Here is a 27285-nt window from a genome sequence, read left to right as displayed (position 1 = left end):
ATTTTCTCATTAGTTGTTCTTTTTTTTTAAATTTATTTTACAATACTATTCAGTTCTACATAATAGCCACAGATTCCCTTGTTCTCTCCCTTCCTGCCCCCTCCCCTTCCCCCCAGACCACCCCCCATTCCCACCGCCTCAAGATCAAGGTCTCCCCCGAGGACTGGGATTGACCTGATAGACTCAGTCCAGGCAGGTCCAGTCCCCTCCTCCCAGATTGAGCCAAGTGTCCCTGCATAAGTCCCAGGTTTCAAACAGCTAACTCATGCAACGAGCCCAGGACCTGGTACCACTGCCTAGATGCCTCCCAAACAGATCAAGCCAATCAGCTGTCTCACCTATTCAGAGGGCCTGATCCAGTTGGGGGCCCCTCAGCCTTTGATTCATAGTTCATGTGTTTCCATTCGTTTGGCTATTTGTCCCTGTGCTTTATCCAACCTTGGTTTCAACAATTCTCGCTCATATAAACCCTCCTCTTTCTCACTAATTAGACTCCCAGCGCTCCACCCGGAGCTTAGCCGTGGATGTCTGCATCCAGATTCCTCAGTCCTTGGATGGGGTTTCTGGCACAACTATTAGGGTGTCTGGCCATCCCATCACCAGAGTAGGTCAGTCCCAGCTGTCTTGACCATTGCCAGCAGTCTTTTGTGGGGGTATCTTTGTGGATTTCTGTGGGCCTCTTTAGCCAAAAGTGTACAATGGAAAAAAGAAAGCATCTTCAACAAATGGTGCTGGCATAACTGGATACCAACGTGTAGAAGGCTGCAAATAGATCCATATCTGTCACCGTGCACAAAACTTAAGTCCAAGTGGATCAAGGACCTCAACATAAATCCAGCTACTCTGAACCTGCTAGAAGAGATAGTTGTTCTTTTCTAACATGATGGCACAGGCACTGGCATTTTAGTGTTTCAGATGAGGCCCAATCCCTAACAAAAGGGAAACACAACTATATTGTTTTACATTTCTTTTTCCTTTCCTCTTTCAAATTTATAGTTGCCTGAGATATGGCAAGTATAAGAAGTCATGTTTTATAATTTTCTTTATAACAGGGGAGAAGCTCACTGTTTTCAGTATAAGGATTCTAGTGCAGTCATACTATGAATCCAACATTGAAGGGAACATTTGGAAAAAAACCAGAATAGTAAGGAAGAACATAAAAAGAAAATGTATCAGTATCTTATTTCACAATGCAAACAGTCCCTTCTGGTATGATAAATTTGAGCATAAGCAGAGTCTGAGAATAAAGAGAGGATTCACGTCATTAATCCCAAGATTTCTAGAAATAAGTTGACCAATGAAAGAGACAGGAAAGCATTCTCAGATGCAGGACACAACAGCCCAAATGATCACAACAGAGCAAAAATGGTTTAAAATCAACGCCAAATTACTAGACCCAAAATGTCTTTCCAAAGTGTCCCTGCCTTCAGGTTTAAACATCTTGTCTTTGACGAGAATGTGCTTGTCTATTTTATTTAAAATATCACTTACTCATTGCCTGAGGGGCAATTTTCCCTTAGTCACTTACAAAATGAAAATGGCCATAGAAGGTGGAAGGAATTCAGGGGATCTGTTGCTTGGAAACTTCATAAGATGTTTAAATGCATTACTGCATTGTTGTTAGACAGGGTACTGCTCTAGAATTTGTGGATTTGTTGAATTTCTCAAGAAAAATCTTTTCTGAAAACCACCACCTCACAAAAACAGCCTCATTCTTATCAATTTAGCAGGTACAGAAACAATTATTTAAGTGAAATATATGACGAGCCATTCAATATTCCAGAAAAAAAATGCAACTTTCCACTCACCAGGGATAGTTAATGAAGTCCCAAAGTAAACATTGCTAATTACTATCATTACTTTGTTGCACTAAAAGAGTTCAATTTTATTAAAGAATTCTGGAAAGCACTAATTTAAGTAAAGTATGAATTTCGAACCAATAACTTTACTTAGCTCATAAATTAGCAAAATTTCAATTTAAATGAGTCACTTCCCTTTACCCACCAGCTCATGATGCTGTGGGCAGTACTAACAGTGTTATTCTCTCCCTCACTTTAAATTACTCCACATTCTTATTGACATTCACATCCTTTAGTGCACCACTCAGAAAACTGGGTAGGATGATGGCCATCATGGAACGTCATCACAGTTTACATGATGAATGGCTATTTACAACATGATTTCTACTATTTAAAGGAGAACATGTAATTGAGACTTTAAACTTCAAATGGCACTGGCTAGCTATGTGCTTCTGTAAGTCACCCACCTGGGGCAGCATGCGATTTTCTTCTTCCAGCTGTCTGACTCTGGCCTCCAGCTGCCTAACATAGGACAAGGTTGATTCTAAAATTAAAAAGAAAGAACTCACATTATACACAAGGTCTTGTTTGCTGTACTGTTAAGGATATTTTTGGTTGATTGTTAAATCGAATCAAGTGACTAGTCTGTTCTTTAGAAAAGAAAGAAAATTATTTCCAGAAAAAGCATTTACACTACACAGTTTTGAGTGTTGTACAATGTTAATCAGTATTCAAGAAAATTGTCAATGAGGAGGTTGAACTTTTTCACACCAGTTGGGCCTCAGAATTTCTGGGAACTCTCTTCACATATTTTTACTTGTCCCTTACACCAGACATTTTTGTGACGTAATCTGTAAACAAAATCAACTACAAGGTTTCATTAACTTTTTTAACTAGTATGAGTGTCAAATACAAAGTTGTTGGGTTTTTTTTTTTTTTTTCACTTTCCCAATAAGCATTAGAAGTTTTAGGAGAAACATTTATTCTTCTTCTCAGTAACCTACAGATATTATCTGTAATTTAGAGAATATCCATACAAGCACTAAATATTTAAATCAGGACTGGGCTTTTACTTGGATTTTGGCTGAGTCCAAGGACTATGATCTGTTTATTTGTTGTTTCTTTCTTTCTTTGTCTGGTTTATGTCTCTACCCTTCAATCCTTAAGTAAACTAAAGGCAACAGAATTGCAATTGATACTTGTTTTAAATTTTTCAAAGTTCAGATGCTGAGCACTCAGAAGTGTTATGTTTCATGTCTGTTCATACACAAACTCTCCATTTTATAGCTTCTTGGCATAAGAAGGGTCACACAAGGAAGAAAGTAGAGTTTTGCTCTGGGGAAGAGTATGACTGACGGTAACTCTTCACTAAAATGACAATATTCAAGTATCTCATACAGCAGGGCATGACTGACATTACCCAAGAACAGACACGTTTCAAGTATAGTAAAACGTGCATGGCAGGGCAAACCATCCAACTTAGTAGAGTAGCAGACTGCCCCCAGGTTTTCATGATCCAGGTTCTCAGAAACACACAAGAAAAGCAAATGAAACTGAAGCATATTTAACAGCAAATGCTTGTAGCCCTAGTCGTTGGAGCTTTAGATACGTATGTGATAATGCTGTGATCTGAAATTCAGCATGAAAAATTGTTTAGTTTTATCTAGGAATTGCTTAAATGAACTCATTTCTTTCTTTTGGACTTCAAAAGCAAGAAGCCGGCAATATGAGAAGTACCAGTTTTTAATTCCTAAATAAAACAAGCTCACCTCATTTAAACATAGCATGTTCACAAAGATCTGCAGAAAGCCACCCCCAAGAACATCAACATATTGACACACCGACCTCAAGATACTTTTCATAGAAACAGGTGGAAACGCCGAGGAAACGGAAGACATTTACTAGAAATGTGCTCTCATCAAAGCTTAATGGCATGTAGAGGCTGTGCTTTGTGGACTTCTCCGGGAGGATGGAGAGTACACTGTATAAATAGTGAGATTATAGACCTTTCTCTGCCTTACTCGGCAGATGAAGATGCAGTGAGGAGTAGCTGACTCACATAGTTCTGCAAACCCAACTTTCTCCTCAAGAAAAACAACCTCGGGCTAAGGACCTTCCGAATTAACAACTGCTCAGTCATGTTCTATGTAGACAATGAAAAGGAAATTATTTTCTCTATTAGTCCTTCTCTCCTTGTACTGCACTATATCCGAGGCAGTGAACTTAAAGGAGTGAGCACAGTCTGTGAAGGTGGATTCTGCTGAGATTGGAAAATGCTGCTGGGAGGAACTGGTTTGAATCCAGCGACCATCTCCAGTCACTTTAGTCTACTTATCCTTTGTTGTTGTTTCATGTTTTTAAAATAATTTCTCCCCGAAGTTCCTTCCTGGTCTTCCCCACCTCCCAACCTACCCAACTCCATGCTCTTCTTTTTCTCTCTCTTTAGAAAACAAACACAGGTACCAGGCGGTGGTGGCGCACGCCTTTAATCCCAGCACTCAGGAAGCAGAGCCAGGAGGATCTCTGTGAGTTCGAGGCCAGCCTGGACTACCAAGTGAGTCCCAGGAAAGGCGCAAAGCTATACAGAGAAACCCTGTCTCGAAAAACCAAGAAAACAAACACAGCTCATGGTTTCTTCAGCTCTTCAACATGGAAAGCTTCATATATATGTATGTAAAGACTCAGGTGTAAAGAGATGGGAAATGCTTTTAAACAGGTAAAATACATTTCATAAATCATGTTACAATGAAAACAGTCAGAAGTTTTGAGTTCATCTCTTTTTTAAGAATTAATCTCGTCTATAAGAATATAATCTCTTGTATAAGAAGATCATGTGACTGCTTTGTGTCAGTCACTGTTCCAGGAAGGTGTCTAAGTCATTAGATACTCCTTAGAATACAAGCCTCCTTTTTGATTCCAAGCCAGTGTCTGTCCAGGCCCCAGAAGCCCTGGTAACCGTCACAAGTGTTTACCTTCTCATACAATTCTCCTTAACAACGAATAGCTATCTCACACTGGAGAAAAAATTCTCCTATGGACAAAAACGAGCCCAGTATCTAATCTCATGGGACACTGGAGTATCCGTGCAGCCGGTGTACTCCATAACAGCAGATGGATAGGCATGCTTGTCCTGATTACTCCATCATATCAACATCCTGCGTTTCTATATCGAGTCAATGAAAAAACTATGCAATTCTCCAACTATGACATAAAATAACAGTTAATACGTATCTTATTAATCCCTTAAATTTCCAAAGTTTATTTGTTTCTAAACCATAGGTCATTCAAGCTTGACTAGTAGCAATAACCAGTATGGGATACAAATATATATGCTAGTTTAAAAAAATAAAACAATAGGATAAAGTATATGAAAACCCATGGATTTAAAAGTCCCATCATAAGCTACATCCTGGTCTCAACTGACTCCAAATAAACTGACAGAATCATTTGTAGGATAAGAAAGAAACAGAGCCCATCCATGATTAGCATTCATTCTCCATGTCTGCTATGACTCTTTCCCTATAGCCTTTTCCTTTGCCCCATTTTCAATGGTAACAACTATAAAGTAAGCTGGTCTCTCAGTCCTCACAAATAACATGAAAAAACTAAGAGAACTATTTGACAAACATGAATATTCTTTCTATCAGAAAGAAATCACCACAAAATAACATTGCAATCCAAATGCCTGTTACTATATACCAGTGACTAAAAGCCTCATAAGACTGAGATTTCAGTATGCCATTTTAGTTTTTACAGTGAAGATTCAAAAACATCATAAGACAAATAAATTACTATAGTATGTGTGTGTGTGTGTGTGTGTGTGTGTGTGTGTGTGATGAGAGAGAGACAGAGACAGAGACAGAGACATAGACAGACAGGCAGGCAGAGAACATGCATGTGTGTTATAAATAAAGAAGGACCTTATCTCTAAGAAATCTCCAACTAGATGAGAAGAAAAAAAAATCCAAACTCATGTAGGAATAAGAAACTCGGTACTAAGACATAGGAATAAAACAATCCATGTTGACTTCATTTTTTTAAAAAGAAGCTTGCATTTAAGAATGGATCAGCAGAACTATGACAGGTCCAAGCACATGTGGAGCCACAGCAAGACAGGCATCCAAGAAAGATCCTTGACCCTATTATAGACAGAAAAGGAAAGTCATCGTATGACAGCACAAAAAGGACCAGCTGGTTATCAAAGGAACGGCTACAGTCCCAGGTCCAAAGAAACAGCCTCAGCCACACAAATTGATTTAATACTCTAACAACATGCTCAAGACACTCAGGCAAGAACAATTTCTCTCCAAGTACCTCACTGCTCCTGAACCTTCATGTAAAAGTTCATAGGACTTCTTCATAATAAAGTAAGTGTCCAAAGTATGCAGACTGAGTGCATTGTCCCACATCTGTAATCACAGCTCTTCAGAGACTACTGCAAGTTCAAGGTTAACCTGAGCACACAGCAGGTGCCAAGCCATCAGAGACAGAGAAGACCCTCACTCTCACATCACACAACAAAACAACCCCCACCACAATCAAACAAACTAAAGAAACAAGAAGAAGAAATATATGTAAGAGTCATATATATATGTATATATATACATATATACACACACACATTTTGTTACTTTTTAAAAATTTTATGTGTATGAGTGTGCATATCTGTGTACATGTATATCTGTGCACCACGTGTGTGCAATGCCTATGGAGGCAAGAACTGTGCATCAGATCTGTAGCTGGAATTAGAGATGATTGTGAGCTGCTACATGGGTTCAGGGAATTGAACCTGGATCTTCTGCAAGAGTAGCCAGTGGTCTTAAACACAGAGACAGCGCTCCAGCCCTAAATTATGTATTTTCTGAATGTTTCCAATGATTGACAGATGCAATACTGGTTTTCTAATCCACGCAGTCCCCCAACTCCCAGAACAGTTTTCAAATGAGAGAACTACACTGCAGTACTTGGTCTTTAAAAGTTATTATGTAACACTCTATAATCCAATGCATCTTTTAAAGTTGTGTGTCATTATGAAGGTATCAGAGTAATCCTCATCTCGGAGCTTCTCATCATGCACTCATTTTATGTCAATCATTTGCATAAGTATCTAAATACAGTTTCCCCTTTTCACCTTGATTTAAAATATCCCTGAAGGACCTACCTTTGCAATAATCTAATGTTTTCATTGGACATTCTCCTTGACATAACTTTCCTGAAACATACTCAAAAGAACTATAAAGAACTGTCCCAGCTTGAAAGCACATGATGAAAAGACAAAACCATCTCTACCTCCCTGCTTTCTGAAGGAAGCAACTGTTTTCCCCCTAAGGAAACATATCCCCAAAATCACATGTGAATTACTCTATTGTAGATAGTTTATCATTTAAGTGAAAACTAGGGTTTGTTCAACTTCCGAGTGGTTTGATTACATAAAGTACTGTCATATCTTCAAAACTTTAGGGCAGAAAATAAAATCTGACTGTGGAGCTCAAGCACAGCCCAGAGCATTTAAAGGATGAAAAGAAAATGGAGTCAATATGGAAGACACTGCTGGCCATAGGTAGGGAGAGAGAAAAAGAGGAAGGAGAAAACTGTTCAAATGCTTATCCTTTCCAAACCTTAGGTTCAAACTCTGATGACACTGGCCTGAAATTGAGAGGTGGTGCTTTGGCCTTGAAGAAATGATGGGGCCCTGAAAAAGTCCCCCTCATGGATGGCAATAGTACCTCTCTCTGTAACAGGGAAATTTGTCTGTGAAACCCATCTTGCTTTCTTGTCCTTTAGCCAGGGATTAGCAGGAGGCAGGTCCTCACCAGATACTGCCCCCCCCCCAGAACTGTGACCCAGTAGATTAGATCTACTCATTATAAATCAGGCAGTATTTGGTGCTCTGTTGGAGCAGCATAGATCAAGCTAAGAGTCTCAGCAAGAGTCCAGTTCATAGACCACCTCCTCAGCAAACCCCAAGCTCCTAAAACAGTTTGTCTGAGTTCCATCTTAATCCCACTAGTCACAGACTTTTACATACTCCTAAAGAAATTATTTCAGAACCAACAAAACACATTTCTCTTTCTTCCTCGGGAAGCAAAGGTCAGCCTTCCACTGAGAATTTATATTAGCTACAGAAGTGTAAGTGATTAAAATTTTCACTATAATTTGATGCTCTTCTTATTTTTAGAAATTCTTGTAAGAATTAGCCCTTTCAGATTTGTCTGGATAGGTCATTCAGACATCCTATTGGCAGATAGTCTTTAGGGTAAAAAAAACAAACACCTCAACTCCCCGCCCTCACCCCAAAAAAGGAACTACAATTCCTTGAAATAAGTAGAAAGTAGAATTGGATTTGCCCATATCCATCACATTCAAGCTAATTTCACTCTCCAGAGCCCTGCCAGCTGGACAGAGAACTGAGGGAGGTACTTTCTGGGGAAACCAGTTCAGTCTCTGATTGGCCTAGAGTTCCATTAATGGCTAACTCTAAGTTAGCCAGGCATCCTCCTCATTCCACTGCCTAGTCAAATGTTCCCTATTCTTCCATTAGCAAAATAAAAAGTAACTTTCAGGTAACCAGTGATGAGAATAAACTTCTTTGTAAACATATAGAGTACACCGTAACAGGTGCTCAGAGAAAACTCCAAGAAATGTTGTAAATAAGTTGTGAGTGGTGCCCAGATGGTACCTTTGACTCTGCAGGTTAGTATTTCTACATTTAAACTTGTCCCACTCTATACATCCTATCAGCTTTCTTCTCGTTTGCAAAACAATTATACACCAGATGCCTTGTGATTCCTCCACTTATTTACAGTGTTACTTTCAATATTTGACCAAATATTTCCCAATCCCCAGCACTGACAGTGCTGCTCCCAGCAGGGGCTAACACACCAGCACACTATGGCTTGCTTTAACATTAACGATATCTTCCTCCAGTAGTTACTGTCTGCTGTGTGTTAAACGCTCTTCCAACTGAGATATGACTGCAAGCAGAAAGGATAAGATCTAAGTGTTTACGGAATAAACATTCCCCCGGGAAGACAGACCATAAAGTCAAACCACGCGAGGCGGTTTATGAAGGTAAAATACGCAACAACAACAACAACAACCTGACTAGGCAAAAGTCTTGCGAAGCAGTTCTGGGCAGAAGGGAAGGTAGTGTACAGCCTGGCTTAGTCACGAAGCAAAAGCAGCTTGAGGAAGCAATGTTTATCCTGTCACCTTCCCACAGCACTCAAGTTTTAAAACCTTGTGTAAACCACTTAAACTATTTTCCTTTTCACAAAAAAAACTTCACACTATGCCTGGCTTCTCTCTCACGTGCTCTGTTTCTTATCCATGGAAACAGTTGCTCTGCCTTCAGAATACACAATCTTTTGAGACTCTCCTGTTCACGTTCTTGCCCCTCCTACTCCAGAAGGACATTCACTCTCAGTCTATTCAGAACCTAGAGGGTTCCCGGAAGTGATCAGTCTGATCACCCCCTTCTTTGTTTCCTATTTTGATCTATAGAAAAGCCAAAGTCCTTACAACATCTGCTGGGATCTCACATGATCTAACTATTACTTCTGTTTCCTGCCATCACTTGCTCTACCTTGGACATGGGAGGACCTCTTTTCTTTCTTGAACACCAAAGTTATTCTATGGCCTCAGAGACTTTGCCTTAGTCATCTACACTTTCCTAATATCTTCTTTCCTGCACAGATGTATGGCTGACCTCCCCTTCTCCAACTTTCCAGTGAGACTCCAGCCTTTCCATTTAACTGTGCAGACTACCACCACCTCTACCCTATAGTCCTAACCTAACCTATACTCCTAACTCTATACTCCTAACCCTATATAGTCCTAATATAGTCTTAACCTAACCTAGTCCTAACCCTATAGTCTTAACCTATGGTCCTAACCTGTAGTTCTAACCTATAGTCCTAACCCTATAATCCTAACTCTAGTCTGAAAATACAGTTCTAACCCTATACCCCTAACCCTATAATTCTAACCTATAGTCCCAAGATATAGTCCTAACCCTATACCCCCAACCCTACAGTCCTAACCCTATAGTCCTAACCTATAGTGCTAACATATAGTTCTAACCCTATACCCCCAACCCTACAGTCCTAACCCTATAGTGCTAACATATAGTCCTAACCCTATACCCCCAACCCTACAGTCCCAATCCTTTAGTCTTAACTTATAGTTGTAATTCTCTAGCCCTAACCATGTTTTATGTCTGTTTGTCAAAATTCTACATCACCTCCTATCATGTAAAGTGGTGTTTGTTCATAGGCTTATTTCATGAGAACTATCTCTCACACCAAACTGTAAACTCTATGGGGGAGGATATTTTCTGTTGTGTTAAGTGGCATAGTACAAGTTTCTAGAGTAGTGTCTGAACAATGAAATTCTATAAAACAGACAAACCAACCATGTGTACCCTGGGAACAATTTACTAATATATGTAGTGGGTAGCCATTCCAGCTTGGATCTGGAAGTTCCAACCCCCATTGAGACTCTGGCAACTGTCATGCCTCGAGGCAGGGCGAGGGGAGGCGCCGGGGTACCCTAGAGCTGGATGGGCGAGCGCTCTCTCTGTGCGCTCTCTCGGTGCTGGGACGCTGAACGGTGGAGGTTGACCGTGCAGAGCTCCGGAGAACACCGCTGGACTGCGTTACACCTTCCCCAGACCCTGCGACCTACCCATTACTTAATTTGTGAGTTACGCCATTAAATAAATATCCTTTTAACTACATGGAGTGGCCAAAATAATATCTCCCATATCTGGCGCCCAATGTGGGGCACGAACCCACGACCCTGAGATTAAGAGTCTCATGCTCTACCGACTGATAATTTAATGCAAGACGGGATTTGTATTTAAATGAACACCAATATCAATGCTTTTATATTGCTTAAAAATTGCTCTTCAGAAATGTGGAGCCATAATTATTAAAACACAAAATACCACTGAGAAAATTATCAACAACATCATGACCATAACCAACGCAGACATTTCAATAACCTTAAATATCAATGACCGCAATCCTCCAATAAAATGATACAGATTAACCGAATTAATCAAGAAACAAAATCCATCTGTCTGCTGCCTATGAGAAATACACCTCAGTTTACTGTAAGGAACCACCTTAGAGTAAAAGGATGGACAAAAGTACTCCAATCAATGGAAGACGGAAATGTGAATGAGATATTTTCCTCAAAAGATGAATTTAGTAAGAAATTTTGACATGATTTCTCATTGGGTTGAAAAATATGCTTGTGTATGTGTAAGAAAATTTGCTGTAATCTAAATAATTATGTCCCCACAAATTTTCCTATATTGAAATTTATCCCCATTGTGATGATTTTAAAGGGATGGAAGCTTGTGAGAGGTGCCTGGATCATGAGGGATAGGATGATAACTCTTGCAAAGAAGGCCTGAGGGAACCCCTGCCCTCCATAGCAGGTGAGCCACTGCAGGCTGGAAGGGACCCCTGCTCTCCACAGCAGGTGAGCAGGTGAGCCATTGCAGGCTGGAGGGGACCCCTGCCCTCCACAGCAGGTGAGCCACTGCAGGCTGGAGGGAACCCTTGGCTCTCCACAGCAGGTGAACAGGTGAGCCACTGCAGGCTGGAGGGGACCCTTGACCCTCCACAGCAGGTGAGCAGGTGAGCCACTGCAGGCTGGAGGAAACCCCTGCCCTCCATAGCAGGTGAGCAGGTGAGCCACTGCAGGCTGGAGGGGACCCCTGCTCTCCACAGCAGGTGAGCAGGTGTGCCACTGCAGGCTGGAGGGAACCCTTGGCTCTCCACAGCAGGTGAGCAGGTGAGCCACTGCTGAAAAACAAGAGGTACCCAAGCCCTGAGTCTGCTTGGTGCATCTTAGACTTTTAAGTTTTTAAGTTACCCAGTATATAATATTTCACTAAAGCATCTATATAAAGTAAATAATAAATAAAAACTAAGATGGAAAAGAGGTGTGAGGAAATGTGGGCAAAGAATCATTTGCAGAAAAATACAATGTGTAGACTACATCTACCTCTGAAATCTCAGAATACAATACGAATGCCCTTCTGCTGAAAATGTGCTTTAGTCAGGAAGGCTTTTGGTTACTAATGATCCCTGGGAGACATCAAACATCATGTGGACATTCTCTCCCTGTTGCTCCTGACCAGGGCTCTACGCTGAAAGCAGAAAGAACCCCAGGGGTCAGACATTACACAGGGCAGGAGCTAGCTGGGTGCTGAGTGAGGGAGTGTGAGCAGTCAGATCAGCCTGAGCAGGGTTGCCAGCAGAGGTCCTTATCAAACAGTGTGTGTGTCTTTGAGATCAGAAAAATCCATCACTTCAAATGGGAGAACAGCAAAGCCAGGTGCTATCTTGTTTATTTTGTTTGGAACAAATGCTGTAGATCCTGAATTGTTTATCTAGAATGATTTGACAGAAAAATCAGGCTTGCTATTTTGCAGTGCAGTGAGAGCTGCCTTCTGGAATATTTGCTGGTTTGTTACATTATTATTTTCTATAAAAGAATAAATAGTTAAATGGACATCTAAAATAATTTATATCTAAATCAATTTAAAAATCAGAAAAAAAGTCTATACCCTTATTTTTATGCCAGAAAATAACCACCCAAAATTTGCTCATTTCTCTTATCCCAAGTTTCTGATTAGAATAAAATGGTGTTTTATTGTATATTTTCCCTCTCCACACGCAGTCCTGCTCCTGGATGCAGATTGGATATGTCCCTCAAACCTCATGTGATGGAAAGAACATACCCAAAGTCACATGCGACTGGTAGTGGACAGGTGGGGCCTTTAGGGAGTGACTGGACAGAACTCTCTGGAATGACAGGTGATCGAGGAAGTGGTTTACTGTTATAGGGAGTTTTCTCTGGCATGTATGCCCCATCTCAGTATACCCATCACCCACTCAGAAGCTGAGCAGCTGTCAGCACTGAGCTCTGGGATTGTCCACCCTTCAGGCCCTCTCTTCTTTATAAAATAGCTAGTCTCAGATAATCTATAATAGCAACAGAAAAGGGAGTTGGAACCTCATTGTTACAGCTTCTATTTCTGTTCCATTATACATGAGCTGGAGGCTCTGTTTGGCAAGATAGCACCTTATAGCTCTTTCCCAGGCTTTCCTAAGATGACCACAATGTTTTTGGAATGATGGTGTTCAATAGCTTATTGATGAGTGTACTCTGCTCTAAAATGCCCTAGGACCTTATACAAGTTTTTGTGTTCCCTGGACTATTTGGGACAGTTAACTTAAACTGTAACCCAAGTCCCCCTAATAAAACACACTACAAGCAAACTACCTGAAGGCTGGCTTGCTCTGCTCTGATACTGCATTCACTTTTACTGTATCCTTTAAAAACATCAACCTCACAAAGGAGAGGCAGGTAAGTAGCAATCAATTGAGCTAAAGAACTGGGAATATACAGAAAATATTTCAAATTCCAAAGAGCTCCTTGGCATAAGCACCACCTCACAGCTTTCCCGGCTAAGATGTGTCTTACTTCCCACGCTCTGTTGCTGCTGCTGCTGTTGTCACTTCCCAGAGACAATAACTGTCTTACCTAATGCAAGAGGATAAAAATGGCTGTCATTTTAATACATTGTAACAATTTTCCTTAATGTATGCGGCTTCCTTGTAAATGCATCTCAAAAATATTGTCAATGAGTGCACAAGGAAGGAAACCTGTAAAAAACAAATTTCTAAAAGAAAATAACCCTATAAAAATGTTATTTTCTCTGAGAGTAATGAATATGCTTTATATATATTTAGATATATTATAAGCCTGAAGTTGCTTTTTTATTGCTATTAGACTTTTCAGAAAATAAAAATATCAAATTATGCAGCAAAGAGTCATTAACTTGAAGTTCATCTATTGGTAATTCATAAGGATTTTGCAGAATTCAGTCTATGTACAATCTTTATTCTAGCTATGAAAACAATAGCAAAACAAGCTTATTTCTGCAACATTTTATATATTTAAAGTGATCACTGGCAATTAATTTGCTTAAGGGGAAAACCATATACATTGAAATATATTTTTATCTAGGTTAGTATATTTATCAAGTGCTTTTCAATTATTGTGAACTAACCTACTTATTGAGCATTTACTATGCTCTAGGCACTCTTTCACGTACCGGACACACTTCATTGACTCCACTTTTCTTCTTTTCTTCAAAGAATATTGTAGTAAGAAGAATAGACAGGGCACATTATATATACCACTGTCCTATATACATCCCATCCTTTAGTTTACATTTAGATCACCAGACAAGCCCTGGGTATCCAAGTCCACAAATAAATACAAACACCTTAGAAGAAAATTTCGAAGAAACAAGGATAGAATTTGTGATATTTCCAAGACAGGAATGATCTGGAGACATTGAAAGAATGGGGAGAAAACTAGAGTACATGAAGTTGGGCACCGAAAGACCTGAGCAGAGAACAAGGGAAAAAGAGACAGACCTGCCTCTTAGGAAGGGAAGTAAAGCACCTTAAAGGTTTGTGCTGTTTGGAGGAAGAGATAGAACACAAAGTCCTGCCTTATCAGACCTTAAAATGGTTGTTTTGGCTTTTGTAGAGAATGGAAAGAAGAGTTACAAGAACTGTTATTGATAGACACTGAAAAGGACACTGCAGAAGGCAGGTTGATAGAAAAGCAAGGGATGAATATGAGCCATGTCAGTGATGCAAAAAACAGATTCAGTGTGTCTCTGGGAAGTAATTCAACAAAGTGTATGTATGAAGTAGAAGTGAGGAACTAAGGAAAAATAATAATACAGACTATATTTGGCATAAATGATTATGGGACGGTGGTGATAAGTGTGTGACAGTCTGGAGAAAGAGTGGGATTGGCATCTGAAGTTAGGTGGTCTAATTTTGTTCTTCAGCTTAGATAATAGATACTGAGTAAGCAGTCAAAGTCTGGAGCTCAAAGAAGAGAGAGGAGTTTTCTTTTAAATGTGGAAGCCAATAGCAAATAGCTATGTTGAAGAATGGGAGCAGAAATAGAACTACAGTGAGCAGAGCTACATGGTGATAGTTATTGTTGATACCCTTGGTTGAATCTTGGAGGTTGAAGTGGGTTGGCTATTACTGAAGAACCCACACACTGCAGCCAAAGGACTCAGAAGATTCTATCTGGATCTAAACTGAAAGTCTCCTTCCTGCACTCAGTTTTCATAGTACCAGAAAGTACTATATAAGCTGCCAAGGAAGGGAAGCAGTCAATAGTCCTACACAGCCATGATGCCTATGAACTATAACAATGACTAGCATGGCAAGATATATAGTGGTATTCATATCTTTGCAATAACCAACAATTGTCAGATGTATGTGTGTGTGTGTGTGTGTGTTATATATGATTGATAGATTATACAGTTATAGACAGATATAAATAGATAATAGATATAGATACATAAATTTAAAGATAAAGATAAAAATAATAAAGAAAAAGAGACTATCAATTTGAGAAGGAGCATAGAAGGGGATAAAGGAAAGAAAAGGGGGGAAAGTGGCACAATTATATTTTAATTTAAAAAAATTAAAAATTGTCAGAACTAAATTAAGCATTTATTTGATTATGGTATTTTTAATATAACTTAAAATTTCAGTTTTTTTTTTTTTTTTTTTTTTTTTTTTTTGGTTTTTCAAGACAGGGTTTTTTTTGGTTGGTGCCTGTCCGGGATCTCACTCTAGACCAGGCTGGCCTCGAACTCACAGAGATCTGCCTGGCTCTGCCTCCCAAGTACTGGGATTAAAGGTGTGCGCCACCACCACCCGGTCAGGGTTTTTTAAACTGATTTCATGTGACATGCAAGCAAAGGGGAGAACGATCTGAAGGGACAAAGGAGGTTAACAAATGGAGGCAAAGGGATGGCACAGGGCAGAAGGAGGGACGAGTCAGAACAAAATCTAATGACACACAGAAAAATGCCAATGAAACCCACTTTGTTTCTAGCTGTAAAAAGTAAACCAAAGGAAAGAAATTTTACCTATATAGAATGTTAAGTTTCAGGTTTTAAACTGTTATTAATGAATCTAAAACCTCTTGTTGAGTATGAGCAACATCAGCTAACCTAGTATGTCCACTCTGTTCTTTGCACCCTTTGAAGACAGAGACAATGGAAAGCTTCCAGAGGTCTGGTCAGGAAGATTTCTACTGGCCACCTATTTCATTTGGGCTTCTCTAGTCTTGCAAAGATTCCATTATTTTTGTCTTCACTACACAGTTATTAGACAACACCAGAATAGTGAAATTTCATCATTCAAACAAATGAGGTAACACTGTAGCTAGTAACTTCTATTTGATTTCCCATGTCAAACACTTAAAAAAATCCAAAGGCATAGACATGACAGACTATACTTAATCTACATGGCTAAACATGATGTAGGTGTGATCCTCATTTTAGGTGAAAGATGGAACAATTAGAGATGTTAAGAAAGTCACAAAACTAGTAGGCTATAGATAGTTCTAGAACACAACCTGAGGCCCCAAACCACCCAAACCTACCACTGGAGCATTACACTCCACACTATAGAAACCAAAGTAGGGCAACCCCAAAGACCTCCATAAATTATTTCCCAAAGACTGTGAAATGCACCGTATAGGCTGATTAACACAGATGCTAGTGTGTGAAAGTTCTGGAAACTTAGGCTGTAGGCTGAGGAGGAAATGATGGACACAGACAATTAACAGAGACTATTTACTCACTATTTATTTTCAAAGGAGCTGCTTTCTTTTTTAATTAATTAATGTATTTATTCTTCTCTCATATTTTATACCCTGACCTCAGTTTCCCCTCCCTCCACTATCCTCAGTCCCTTCCCCACCTCCCATCTTCCCCAGGCCCACTCTGCTTCTGTTTCCCTTCAAAAAAGAGCAGTCCCCCCAGGGATATTAATCAAACATGGCATATCAAGTTCCAATAATGCTGGACAACGCAACTGAGTAGGAAGAATAGGTTCCCAAACACAGGAAAAGGGTCAGAGACACCCCCACTACCACTGTTAGGAGTCCCACAAAAACACCAAGCTATACAAACAAAACATATATGTAGAGGATCTAGGTCAGACCCATGGAGGCTCCCTGACTGTCACTCCTAGGGTTCCTTCAATCAAAGAATGGATAAAAAAAAAATGGTACATTTACACAATGGAATATTACTCAACTGTGAAAACCAATAACATTGTAGGCAAATGGGTGGAACTAGAAAAAAAAAAACATCCTGAGTCAAGTAACCCAGACACAGAAAGACAAACATGGTATATACTCACTTAGTAAAGGATAATCATGCTAAAATCCAGTCCCAGAGAAGCTAAGTAACAAGGAGGGCTCAAAGGGGGATGAATAGATCTCACTGGGAATTTTTGTGAGTGGAACAGGGGTGGGTGGGGATGAAAACAGGAGGGATCATGTGGAGGAAGTGTAGCTGGAGAGCTTTTTTCTCTGGGTCCAGCCAAGTCCTGCCAGTCCCAGAGCCCACTTATAAAATAAACACACAGACACTTACATTATTTAAACTGCTTGGCCATTAGCTCAGGCCTATCATTGTCTAGCTCTTACTCTTATATTTAGCCCATTTCTATTAATCTATACTTTGCCACGTGGCTTGTGGCTTACTAGTACCTTACATCTTGCTTGTTCTGGCAGCGGCTGCAGGCAGTCTTCCCTTCTGCCTTCCTGTTCCCTCAATTCTCCTCTCTGTTAGTCCCGCCAATACTTCCTGTCTGACTACTGGCCAATCAGTGTTTATTTATATAGAGTGATATCCACAGCAGGGAAGGATGGAGAGAAAGAAAAAAAAGTACTAGAACAGATGACTAGAATTGGGGGGTATTTCAGGGATGAGGTAGAAAACCAGTGTAATGGAAATTCCTTGAAAACTTCAAGGATGGCCCTAGTGAGGACTCATAGTAATGGAGGATATGGAGCCTTAACAGGCCATCTCTGTAACTAGGCAAGGTCTTCAGTGGAAGGACTGGGACACCAGCCTAGCCACAAAACCTTCAACCTACTTTTATGCAATATTTATACACTGTGAAGATGTATTGCTGTGATTGTGTAATAAAAAGCTGAACAGCCAACAGCTAGGCAGGAGAGATAGGTGGGACTTCCAGGAAGAGAGAACACTGGGAAGAAGGCAGAGTCACCAGACAGACAAAGAGGAAGCAGGATGAGCAATACAGAGTAAAGGTAACCGAGCCACAAAAAGGAACATAGATTAAAAGACATGGGTTAGATTAAGTTATAAGAACTAGTTAGGAATAAGCCTAAACTAAAGCTGAACTTTCTTAATAAATTATAAGTCTCCATGACATTTTTTGTGAGCTGGTGTCCCAAAGAAAAATCTGTCTGTCTACAATCTACAATTTGTCCTGCATGCAAGATGTACTGGAGTTAAGGAGACATGGAATTTGCAGAAGTGGCCAACCAATGACTGGTCCAACTTGAGACTCACTCCATGAGACGGAGCCCATTCATGACATTGGCTAGGACCCTGAGGCTGGATAGCCCAGAGAACTAGCATAGAACCAAACAGGACTAGCAGGAGCTGCTTCCTTAACTGTCTTAGCAATCAAGAAAGGTAGAGAAACAGTGATTCCTCTTAGAGTCATGACTACTGATGCTGTTGACATTGATGCTGAGAAATAACAAAGAGAATCTGATGTGCATCAACAAAAGGAAATAATTAAGGCATTTGGGAGGAAGTTGAGGTTTTTTTTTTTTTCCCCCCAAAAATCAGATACCTCAGACTACTATTTCAAAAGCAAAAATCACTGGGGCTGGGGAGATGGCTCCATTTCTGACGTGCTTGCTGAGCCAGCAAGAGGGTACCGAAATCTAATGCCTAGTACCATGTTAAAAAAAATCAGCTGCAGAGAAGAGTGTACTTGTAATGTTAGCCCTGGGGAGGTGGAGACGGGGCATCTGCCCAGCCTGTCTATTTGCATTTGTGCTCCAGGTTCACAGAGAAAACTTGACTCAAAAATAACATGGAAAGCAATGTCAACTTTGCTAAGCTGGACTTACATACACATGCATGTATACCTCCCCTGCCCTGCTCTCCCTCTCTCTCTCTCTCTATCTCTCTCTCTTTCGCCCCCTCCTCCCTTCTTCCCCCCCCCCCCCCGCGCGCACACACACATACACACACACAGTGATAATTTTTGACAACAAAATTCTATGAACTCTCAAAGTATATATCAGTGTTTATAGTATCTGGAAACCAGAGTAAAATCGAATCAATTTTTATACCTAAAAGACTGTACTTTGAAAATAGTGGTTTATTGCACTGGATACAATTCCATACAAAGGGACATTTCAAATTCATTTTGTCCAGACAATGGAATCTGTTAAATTTTATGCAGCTTGCCCTATCTTTAAGATTGATTTTTTATATCACTCTGAAGGTACTGCATGTTGTACTACAAAATGGCTTTTTTAAATCAATAGCTGTTTTTTTCTTACCTCTACAAAAGACAAGTATTGCTTTTCCTTTCAAAGTAGATGACGTTGAAAAATCTTTCAATTTTCACTTTAGTTACCTATTTTCAGTACAGTTAAGGAAGACCTCAACACATAAACAAAAAGAAATTTATAAATCAAAAGTTAAAAAAAACTATAAAAATTTCACATAGGCCGTGAACTTCTTGCCTGTGAGGAAAAGACCCCAGTTAGACATCAGTTTTAAAGCCTGGGCAGTAAGTGACTAAATGAATGTACATGCCTTTCAACAGGAAAACACCCATAGGAGTTTAAAAGGTTCCCATAAAGTTCAAGACAATAGGAGCTAAGATAAAGTACAAAAGTTGACTTGTGAAATAAAAAATATTGTGAATAAAGTATCAGCCCACATAGCATAAGTCAAACACTCCTTCTTGAAGCTGCAATAAGATTAAAGAAAAATGAAAAGTCCATGTGGTCCCATATGGTTTTAGTGAGGCAATCTAATTAAAAGTAATAATAATTAAATAAGATTTATGTACTTGGGAAAATATTATTTTAATAAAATATCCTCATGCATGTTAGATAAAAGGAGCCTGGCCATAGGGGTATCTCTTGCCCCATTTCTTTAATTAATTATTCACATGATTCTCTCCTGGCTCTTCTGGGAGTGCACAGCTGTGGGGAACACAGCCACACTATACAAAGAATGATGGGTCTGCTTTCCCTGGAAGAATAAGCAAAGTTACACAAGATTTAAGGCAGTGCCAGCAAGGGGAAGGTCTGCTAATAGAATCATCATGAAAGAGCTGTTCTCTCTTCTCTCAACTCAGCTTTCTGTCAAAAACAACAACCCAGGCCAATAGATGTGGGCATTGCAGAATGACTGAGGAAGGTTTCTTGAATCATCACATTAGAGCAAGGAACGGCACAAGATGAACTGTTTTTAATTTGCAGTCTGTCCTTAGAAAGCACCAAAAATATTAAGACAGAATAAAACAATAGACCCACAGTCTGTGTAAATTCACAGCCAAGACAAATGTTGGATACTTCTTACATTTACAAATCTATATATTCTTCAAAAAAGATCATTCTAATGAACTTATCTATAGACAGATTAATCTTCTTAGTCAACATAACAATTCCTTTGAAATTTATTGTCCTAGATGCAGTCTATGTGGGAGTGCCTGAGGAGTCAATCTATCATTAAGATAAATCAACCTCTCATATATATTCATTATTATCAAGCTAGGAATATATTTCCTAAAACACTCAGAGAAAAATTAACTACTTGGAAGCAGTACACATCATAATTTTAAAGCAAGAACTCTTCTTCTACTCCAGGCTAATAAGATTCAATCAGGCTTTGGTTTTGAGGTTTAAAAAAAGTCTCTTTGTGATTATCATCATGATGGCCTAATGGATAAATTTAGAGGGAAGAAAAATCAGTTTACAAGCTCAGTTCAACCCTTCACATAAGCTTGAGAAAGATTCCACCTGAAGAAGAAATATCAAAAGGGCGACAGTTGTTCAAGTCATGTTGAGGCAACCATGTTAGTGACATTTCATGGATGTAGCTTAGAAAGCAAGAAATGGGGGTACATTAGAGGGTTGCAGGGCTAACAGGAAGGAGGAAATGATTCAATTATATTATAATCTCAGAAGTAATAATAATAATAATAATAATAATAATGGACATTTAGAATTTTCTGAAGCTCACAGTATCAGAACATTCATTAACCACCTTCTACTCAGTTGGGTCTCATTGCAACAAAGTGATCTACAATGCAGACTCTCCCCGGAGCTCAAGTCTAGACCATCATTTCAGATGGATGTTTCCCTTATCCCTATACTTTCAGAAGCTAAACTCTGTCTTCCTGTCTAGTCTCTCAGCCCAGAAGGTCAGAGCTCATGATCAGAACATTACCAGTGTCCTGCTGTGTACAGTCTGTCTTCTGCCTGACTTCAGGTGCCATAAATCAGATTTGCTAATTCCAACGGACACACCAATGGTGGCTGGTACCAGAATAAAATAGTTTTTCGTAGTTCCTCACTTATTCAGCATGAGGACAACATCAGCTTAGTCTTTCTGCACACTTAAGTCCAGTGTTCAAAGGAGCTGAAAAGAGCACAGAATGCTTATAGAAAACATCATTACCAGGAATTATTGTGAGCTTTGTAAAAGTTGTCTGGGTACTTAACCTTACTCTGTCTTCTCTAATGTTCCCTTTATGCTATTTTAACTATTACCTCCTTGAAGACCCATTTCTGGAATTCATTTGAGATTCACAGATGAAAACAAAGGTCATGGATCTGGACTGCATAGGTCTGAATACTAACTCTACTAACATGGCTTTTAGTAACATATTAAATTCTCACATCTCTGCTTTCCTATTATAAAATAGACCAATAAAAACATCTACCCCATAGAATTTTTTCCTGAGGATTGGGTTAATATGTGTAAGTAATCTAAGTCAGTATCGACCACATAGCAATTTTTATTACCACCTGCACTTCATTCTGCTGCTACGTGTGTCTTAGCTATCACCACACCACCACCCCTGTTCCTCTGCCTTCTCCAATAGATTGCTTGCTTCTACTCCACCCTAGTGGTGTAACAGAAAATAAGATGATGCTCAGCATTTGTATGGAACATTTACCCACACAGTCAACTTCAGCATAGATTCCTGCCCCAGACATTGCAAGCTGTTGTGTCATACCAGCAAAAGACAACTTCCAGTGAGTATACCCTCACTGCTGTAGGGAACACTAGAAAGGAGCAGGAGAAATCTGTGACACAGATGCGAGAACTTGACTACAAATAGATAAGAAGAATAAAAGGTATATGCCTTACGTCTTTGAGCAACGCTGACTAAATGACTATACCCACAAAGTTTCTCACCCCTACCATTACTAAACTATGAAATTATATGTCAGCTGTTAATAACCTTTAAAATTAGGTAAGAGTAAGGATGATGCATTAAACAGTGTATTTCTTTGTTCAACAATGCAGATATGAGGAAATAGAGGACAAAGAGATAAGAAACAAGGAAGTAAACAAGTAACATTATTTTTTCTATTTTTCATGTAGATAAGTGTTTGCCTGTAAGTACATATGTGTACATACATGCTTTGTACCTGAAAAGGTTGGAAGCGGGTATTGGATCCCCTGGAAGAATAGTTACAGACAGTTGTGGTCTACCATATGGGCACTAGGAACTGAACTCACATCATCTGCAAAAGCAGAAAGTTCTCTTAACCCCTGAGCCATCCCTCCAACCCCAAGTAAAACTATTTTGAGCATAGTAAGTAGTATAAAGGAACTGGCTAGTCGAGGCACTTAGTTTGTAACTAATGAAAGAAGGGAGACAGCCACAATTGGAAAGTGGAAATTTGAGACTGAAGACAGCTCATACAAAGGGCCTGTGGTAGAGGAACTTAACAGGACATGAGCACGGAGAACCTTGCCTGCTCATTAGCTCCAGCCTTTGCAGTGAGGAAGAAGAGGTCAAAAGAGATTTTACAGGTTATTCAACTGAGGACAACAAAAAATATTTTAATAGGGGCTACCAGTAGGAGAAAGCATTTTAAACTAAACATTAAGCCCCATGTCTACCACCTATGTTTTTAGAATACGTGATTAAACTCCATAAATCTAAATAGGAAATGGGGTACTGATCAGCAGATGAGACCAATATTATTGGTGGTAGCACACTGAGCTACACAAAATGCCAGAGTAGCATGTCAGCAGATCATGAGCGCAGTGGGCACCAGTCTTCCATATAGGACAAAGAAACCAGAGAGGGCTGTAGACATGAGAGTGAGGCAAGACCAGGTGATCCCCCAACTCCATCCCTAGATTTGTCACAGAGGAGGCATAGACAGAGAAAGCAGGAAGCAGCATCTAGGAAGGGGCTAGGAGGTGAAAGCTATAATTTCTTTTCTACACTAAAACAGTGATTTTAATTTAAAATAAAGTATTATTTTTATACTTAAATAAATAAGTTGTTTGTCCAAGAACATGGGTAAAAAGGCTCTGCAGGAGACTGAAACAAGCAGGCTTTTTCAAGTCCCTTCTGAAAACCTCATTTCCAATTATTAATGCAACTCAATATTTCAGGTAAAATTTCCTCGTAATGAGGAAAGAGAAGAGTCTGGGGACAGATGAACTGGGTTGCCTGGCTAAGTATTTAATTTTCCACTTATCTTTGCAAGACAAGGGAAATACCTTCATTCATGCATTAATATTTATAAAAATGTCATCATGTTTCCTAGCCAAAACTTGTAGATTACTCCACATTTGAGTAGGTGTGCTCCTTAAAGGAAAAAGTAAAATTCACATTAACACGCATATTCTTTATGAAAGTATCTCTACACATAAACCACTTAAATGTATAAATAGAAAATCATAACAACTGTATACTTTAATTAAAGTTTGCTACTCAAAAGGAGATGCTTAGACCTCTTTACTTCATTGGCTTAGCTCTGCAAAATGCTGGCTTTTAACAATAGAAGAAAATCCGTCTATTTTATCATCTTTCATATATATGTGTATCTCTTATAATGTAAGATAATCTGGGTTATTTCTAAATATTTGAAGCTAGAATATATCTTATTAATAGAAAGTCTACTTGAACACAATAAAAAAATTACATCTCTGGCTTGGGAACATTTTACAAGCCATGTGTGATAACACACAGAAAGTTATTTTAAAACTTTCTGTGACAACTATTATTGATACTTTCAATTTAGTGAGTGTCAGTGATGTCTGCTTACTGTAGAAAACTGACATTTTTACCATTTTGTAAATAATTCCCTGAAACAGAAATGAGAATCTTGATCCATGCACTTATTTAAACATTTATGGGTAGTCAAAAGTATTCACCTGTACTGACATAAAAAGCTCCAAAGTATATTTAAGAGAACATTGCATTACAATATATTCTACTCTCTGCTTATCTTTACAATAGCATCATCTCTCTTTATCAGGAAAGGCAGAAGAGATCCAGTAAAATGAGACCATGGTTTGTTTAGTCAACCAAGAATCTGGTTCAATTTATGTCAACAGCTTCAAAGAACTGACCACTGAGTTTCATTAATGATGTGTTTCTATAAACTATAAACTATAAGCAAAGCTATAGGTGAACCTTATGATCTCCACTGCCGGTTCCTTTGCATAGATGCTTATACTAGGCTAAAACAGAACTAAAATTCTAAGGTTTGAATAGATGAAGAAAATGAAAACTATCTGAGTTTTGTCCTTGCTATTTAATAGACTATCGTAGAGACTTTTAAGTCAGTAGCTGAAATCAATGGTTAAATGTTATACAAACCAAACTTGACCATGGGACAGGTCTTACAATTATTGCCAATGAAGACTGACAATATTTTATGTGACATTCATTAATATCATTAACTGTTAACCAGTCCAAATTTGAAGTTCTTGAGACATGATCCCAGAATCAAAGTTGACCTTGCACAACACTGCTACCCTTTTAGTAGGTATTCTTATGACAAGCATGGCACTAAGCTGGCCCCTCTGGTTGACCTACACAATCGCATGATACTAGGAAAGTCTAATGCTAAAATCAGCAGGGAATTTGGAAATAACTATCCTTCCATCACAGCTTAAAGGCATTCATTCTCAAAGGTCCCATACACATTTTCCACTTTAATGAAGACCTCTCCGTTGATTAGAAGGCAAGCCAGTGGGGTGGAGAGATGGCTTAGTGGCTAAGAGTGTTTGCCACTCTTCGAGAAGCCGAGATATGTCCCTGGAACTCACATACGGTAGCACCACGTTTAACTCCAGCACCAGTTTAATCCAGGTAACACCCTCTTCTGGATTCTGCAGGCAGGCACCCACACAGACATTCTCAAAAATAAAAGGGAAAAAAAAATACTTTTTAAAAGTGCACTAACACACAGCAAGGTTTCAATACATTTTTTTAAGATGCTAAATTCCTTCATGCACTTGCCCATCTAAACATTGTTACCTTTTTCTGAAGCTTTGCAATTCCAAGAACCAAGCATGTATACTTCCATATTGGCAGAGCCTTCCTTCACTAAATTATGACAATCACTCTGGTATCTGAATTCACTCTATATTTTCCGTCACTTCAGTGAGGGTCCAAACAGATTAACATTAATTCATATTGTGGTTCTACCTCCTCGCATACATGCACTTCTTCTTAAGTGCAGGAGTGAGAAAATAGGTGTTATGACCCACTTAAGTACTTGATATTTGAGCAAAGATTTTCTATCTTAAAATCATTACCATAAATTTATTTCCACCAAGTTTATTCTGAATTTTTCCATTCCCAAAGGCTGGTGGAGGTGGGGGGGGGAGGTTGCTATTGCTATTTATGCAAAATGTAGTCTGATAAAACAATTAGTCTGTTTCTTCCTCTGTAAAATGTTTAAAAAGATTGTCTTTAAGAGCTTACCTTAGTCAACCCATGGGATTTCCAAATATCTACTTGTAAATTACTGGTTGGGAAAGGGGGAAGGCTCAACTCTCATGGCAGAAATAATGCTCCCCATGAGGTTCATTTTCCACAAGCCTATGACAAGAAATCAGGGGAGTGAGAAGCAGAGACATCCCAGTGAAGACACTGAAGCAAATCTGGGAGAGCCCACTGCAACCCCTAAGGAGACTCAGAAGGAAGGAGGAACAATTAGATCATCATCCACACCCCTTGCTCCAAATGAAGTTCTGAGGATCAGATCACAGAGCTCCAGAGCTAGGGCATGGGAAATTACAAACAAAAACAGAATCTACACTAGAACTTCCAAGAAGAAAAGAAGGAAATACTAAAAAGTTAAAAGTTATGAGAAGGGAAGGAATCAGCTCTGGCTCTCCAACTGTGGGTGGTTTTATGCACCAACAGGCCTGTAAGTGAATGACTGACAACTGTAGGTGATGTCCTATGCAGCTTTAGATCCCCTAGACTAAAAACAAATTAATCACCATTTATTAGGGGTACTTTAATATTAATGAAAGCATTAGAGCTATTATCCAGGTTGGGAGAAGATAAACTATGTAGCATTTCCAAAAACTATTTCAACAATTCTTTTTGCAAAGGTTAACAGTATGTAGGTCATATGAAGGAAAATCACTATCATCTCACAGTCTTTATCAATAGATGAGGAAACTGAGACATACAGAAGCAAAAGAACTGGAATAGCGTAGACTAGAACTCAGGACTATCCGTCTTCCTGGTCAATCTCACCCTTCTATACCAGTCTGCATGTTTGAATTCCAGCACAGACCACACATTCAAATCCATCAAGCAAAATCTCCTTTAGTCGCATTTTCTCTCTTTATATTTTCCAAGGTCCTTGCTGTCCTTCTCCACCCCGCCCCCAGTGTCTGAGGACTTGTCACTCCCTTGACTCTGTTCCCATGTTTTATTCATTCTCAGCTCCAGTTTCAGCTTCTAGCTCACCTGAATCTCTGTGGATTCTCTCCTGCTGGAGTCCTCACACCACCTGCTGCATTAGTGAGTGGATCTCCTCAAGGCTAATTATCTGCTCACAGCAGCACAATCTCCTGGTGTACATACTCTCTCAACAAGCCCAGCCCCAACTCGTATCAGAATGCCACCCAAAGTCTCTGCTGGCTCCAACCATTGTCCTTGCATTCTCGAAATACCTGGCACTCATGTCCTAGCCCTGTTCCTTCTCCACCCACACAGCTATTTGTTGCCAGAGGCAACATCATGTACTCGCTCCTGTAGGACAACCTTCTGCCACAGCAAGTATCCATGGCAACCAGATGGGTCGAGGAAATAGAATTAAAGTCCCTAGATATTTCCCCAAAGTTAGCTTAGCCAATGGGTGGTTTAGTAGAGCAGTGAACCTTTGGCAAAGCAGAGTGTATTATATTTCAAATCCTCTTTGCTGCACCATGGTCTGTTGGACAATGACACAGCTTAAGGTAAGAACCTAGAGAGAGAACATCGTAGGCCTGACCAACCTGGATAAAAAATACAGCCCACGAAATGAGGCAAATGAAGAAGCAGGCTATCAATTCTCATCC

The 27285-nt window shown here is 39.5% G+C and overlaps 1 protein-coding gene across 5 annotated transcripts in view; it reads right to left on the bottom strand.

The window, feature by feature from the left end:
- The window catches only part of Ccdc85a (coiled-coil domain containing 85A), a 198997-nt gene that overhangs the window by 41365 nt on the left and 130347 nt on the right, over window positions 1–27285 (bottom strand). For all 5 annotated transcript variants that reach the window (XM_028861545.2, XM_028861547.2, XM_028861550.2 and 2 more), the window contains exon 3: window positions 2267–2343. In XM_028861545.2, coding sequence (XP_028717378.1) covers window positions 2267–2343 — 77 coding nt within the window. The remainder of the gene's footprint in view (window positions 1–2266; window positions 2344–27285) is intronic.

The sequence above is a fragment of the Peromyscus leucopus genome, chromosome 10 (assembly GCF_004664715.2).
Source record: "Peromyscus leucopus breed LL Stock chromosome 10, UCI_PerLeu_2.1, whole genome shotgun sequence".
Lineage (NCBI taxonomy): Eukaryota > Metazoa > Chordata > Mammalia > Rodentia > Cricetidae > Peromyscus > Peromyscus leucopus.
The sequence above is the reverse complement of the archived record's forward strand: the minus strand, read 5'-3'. Positions and strand labels throughout refer to the sequence as shown.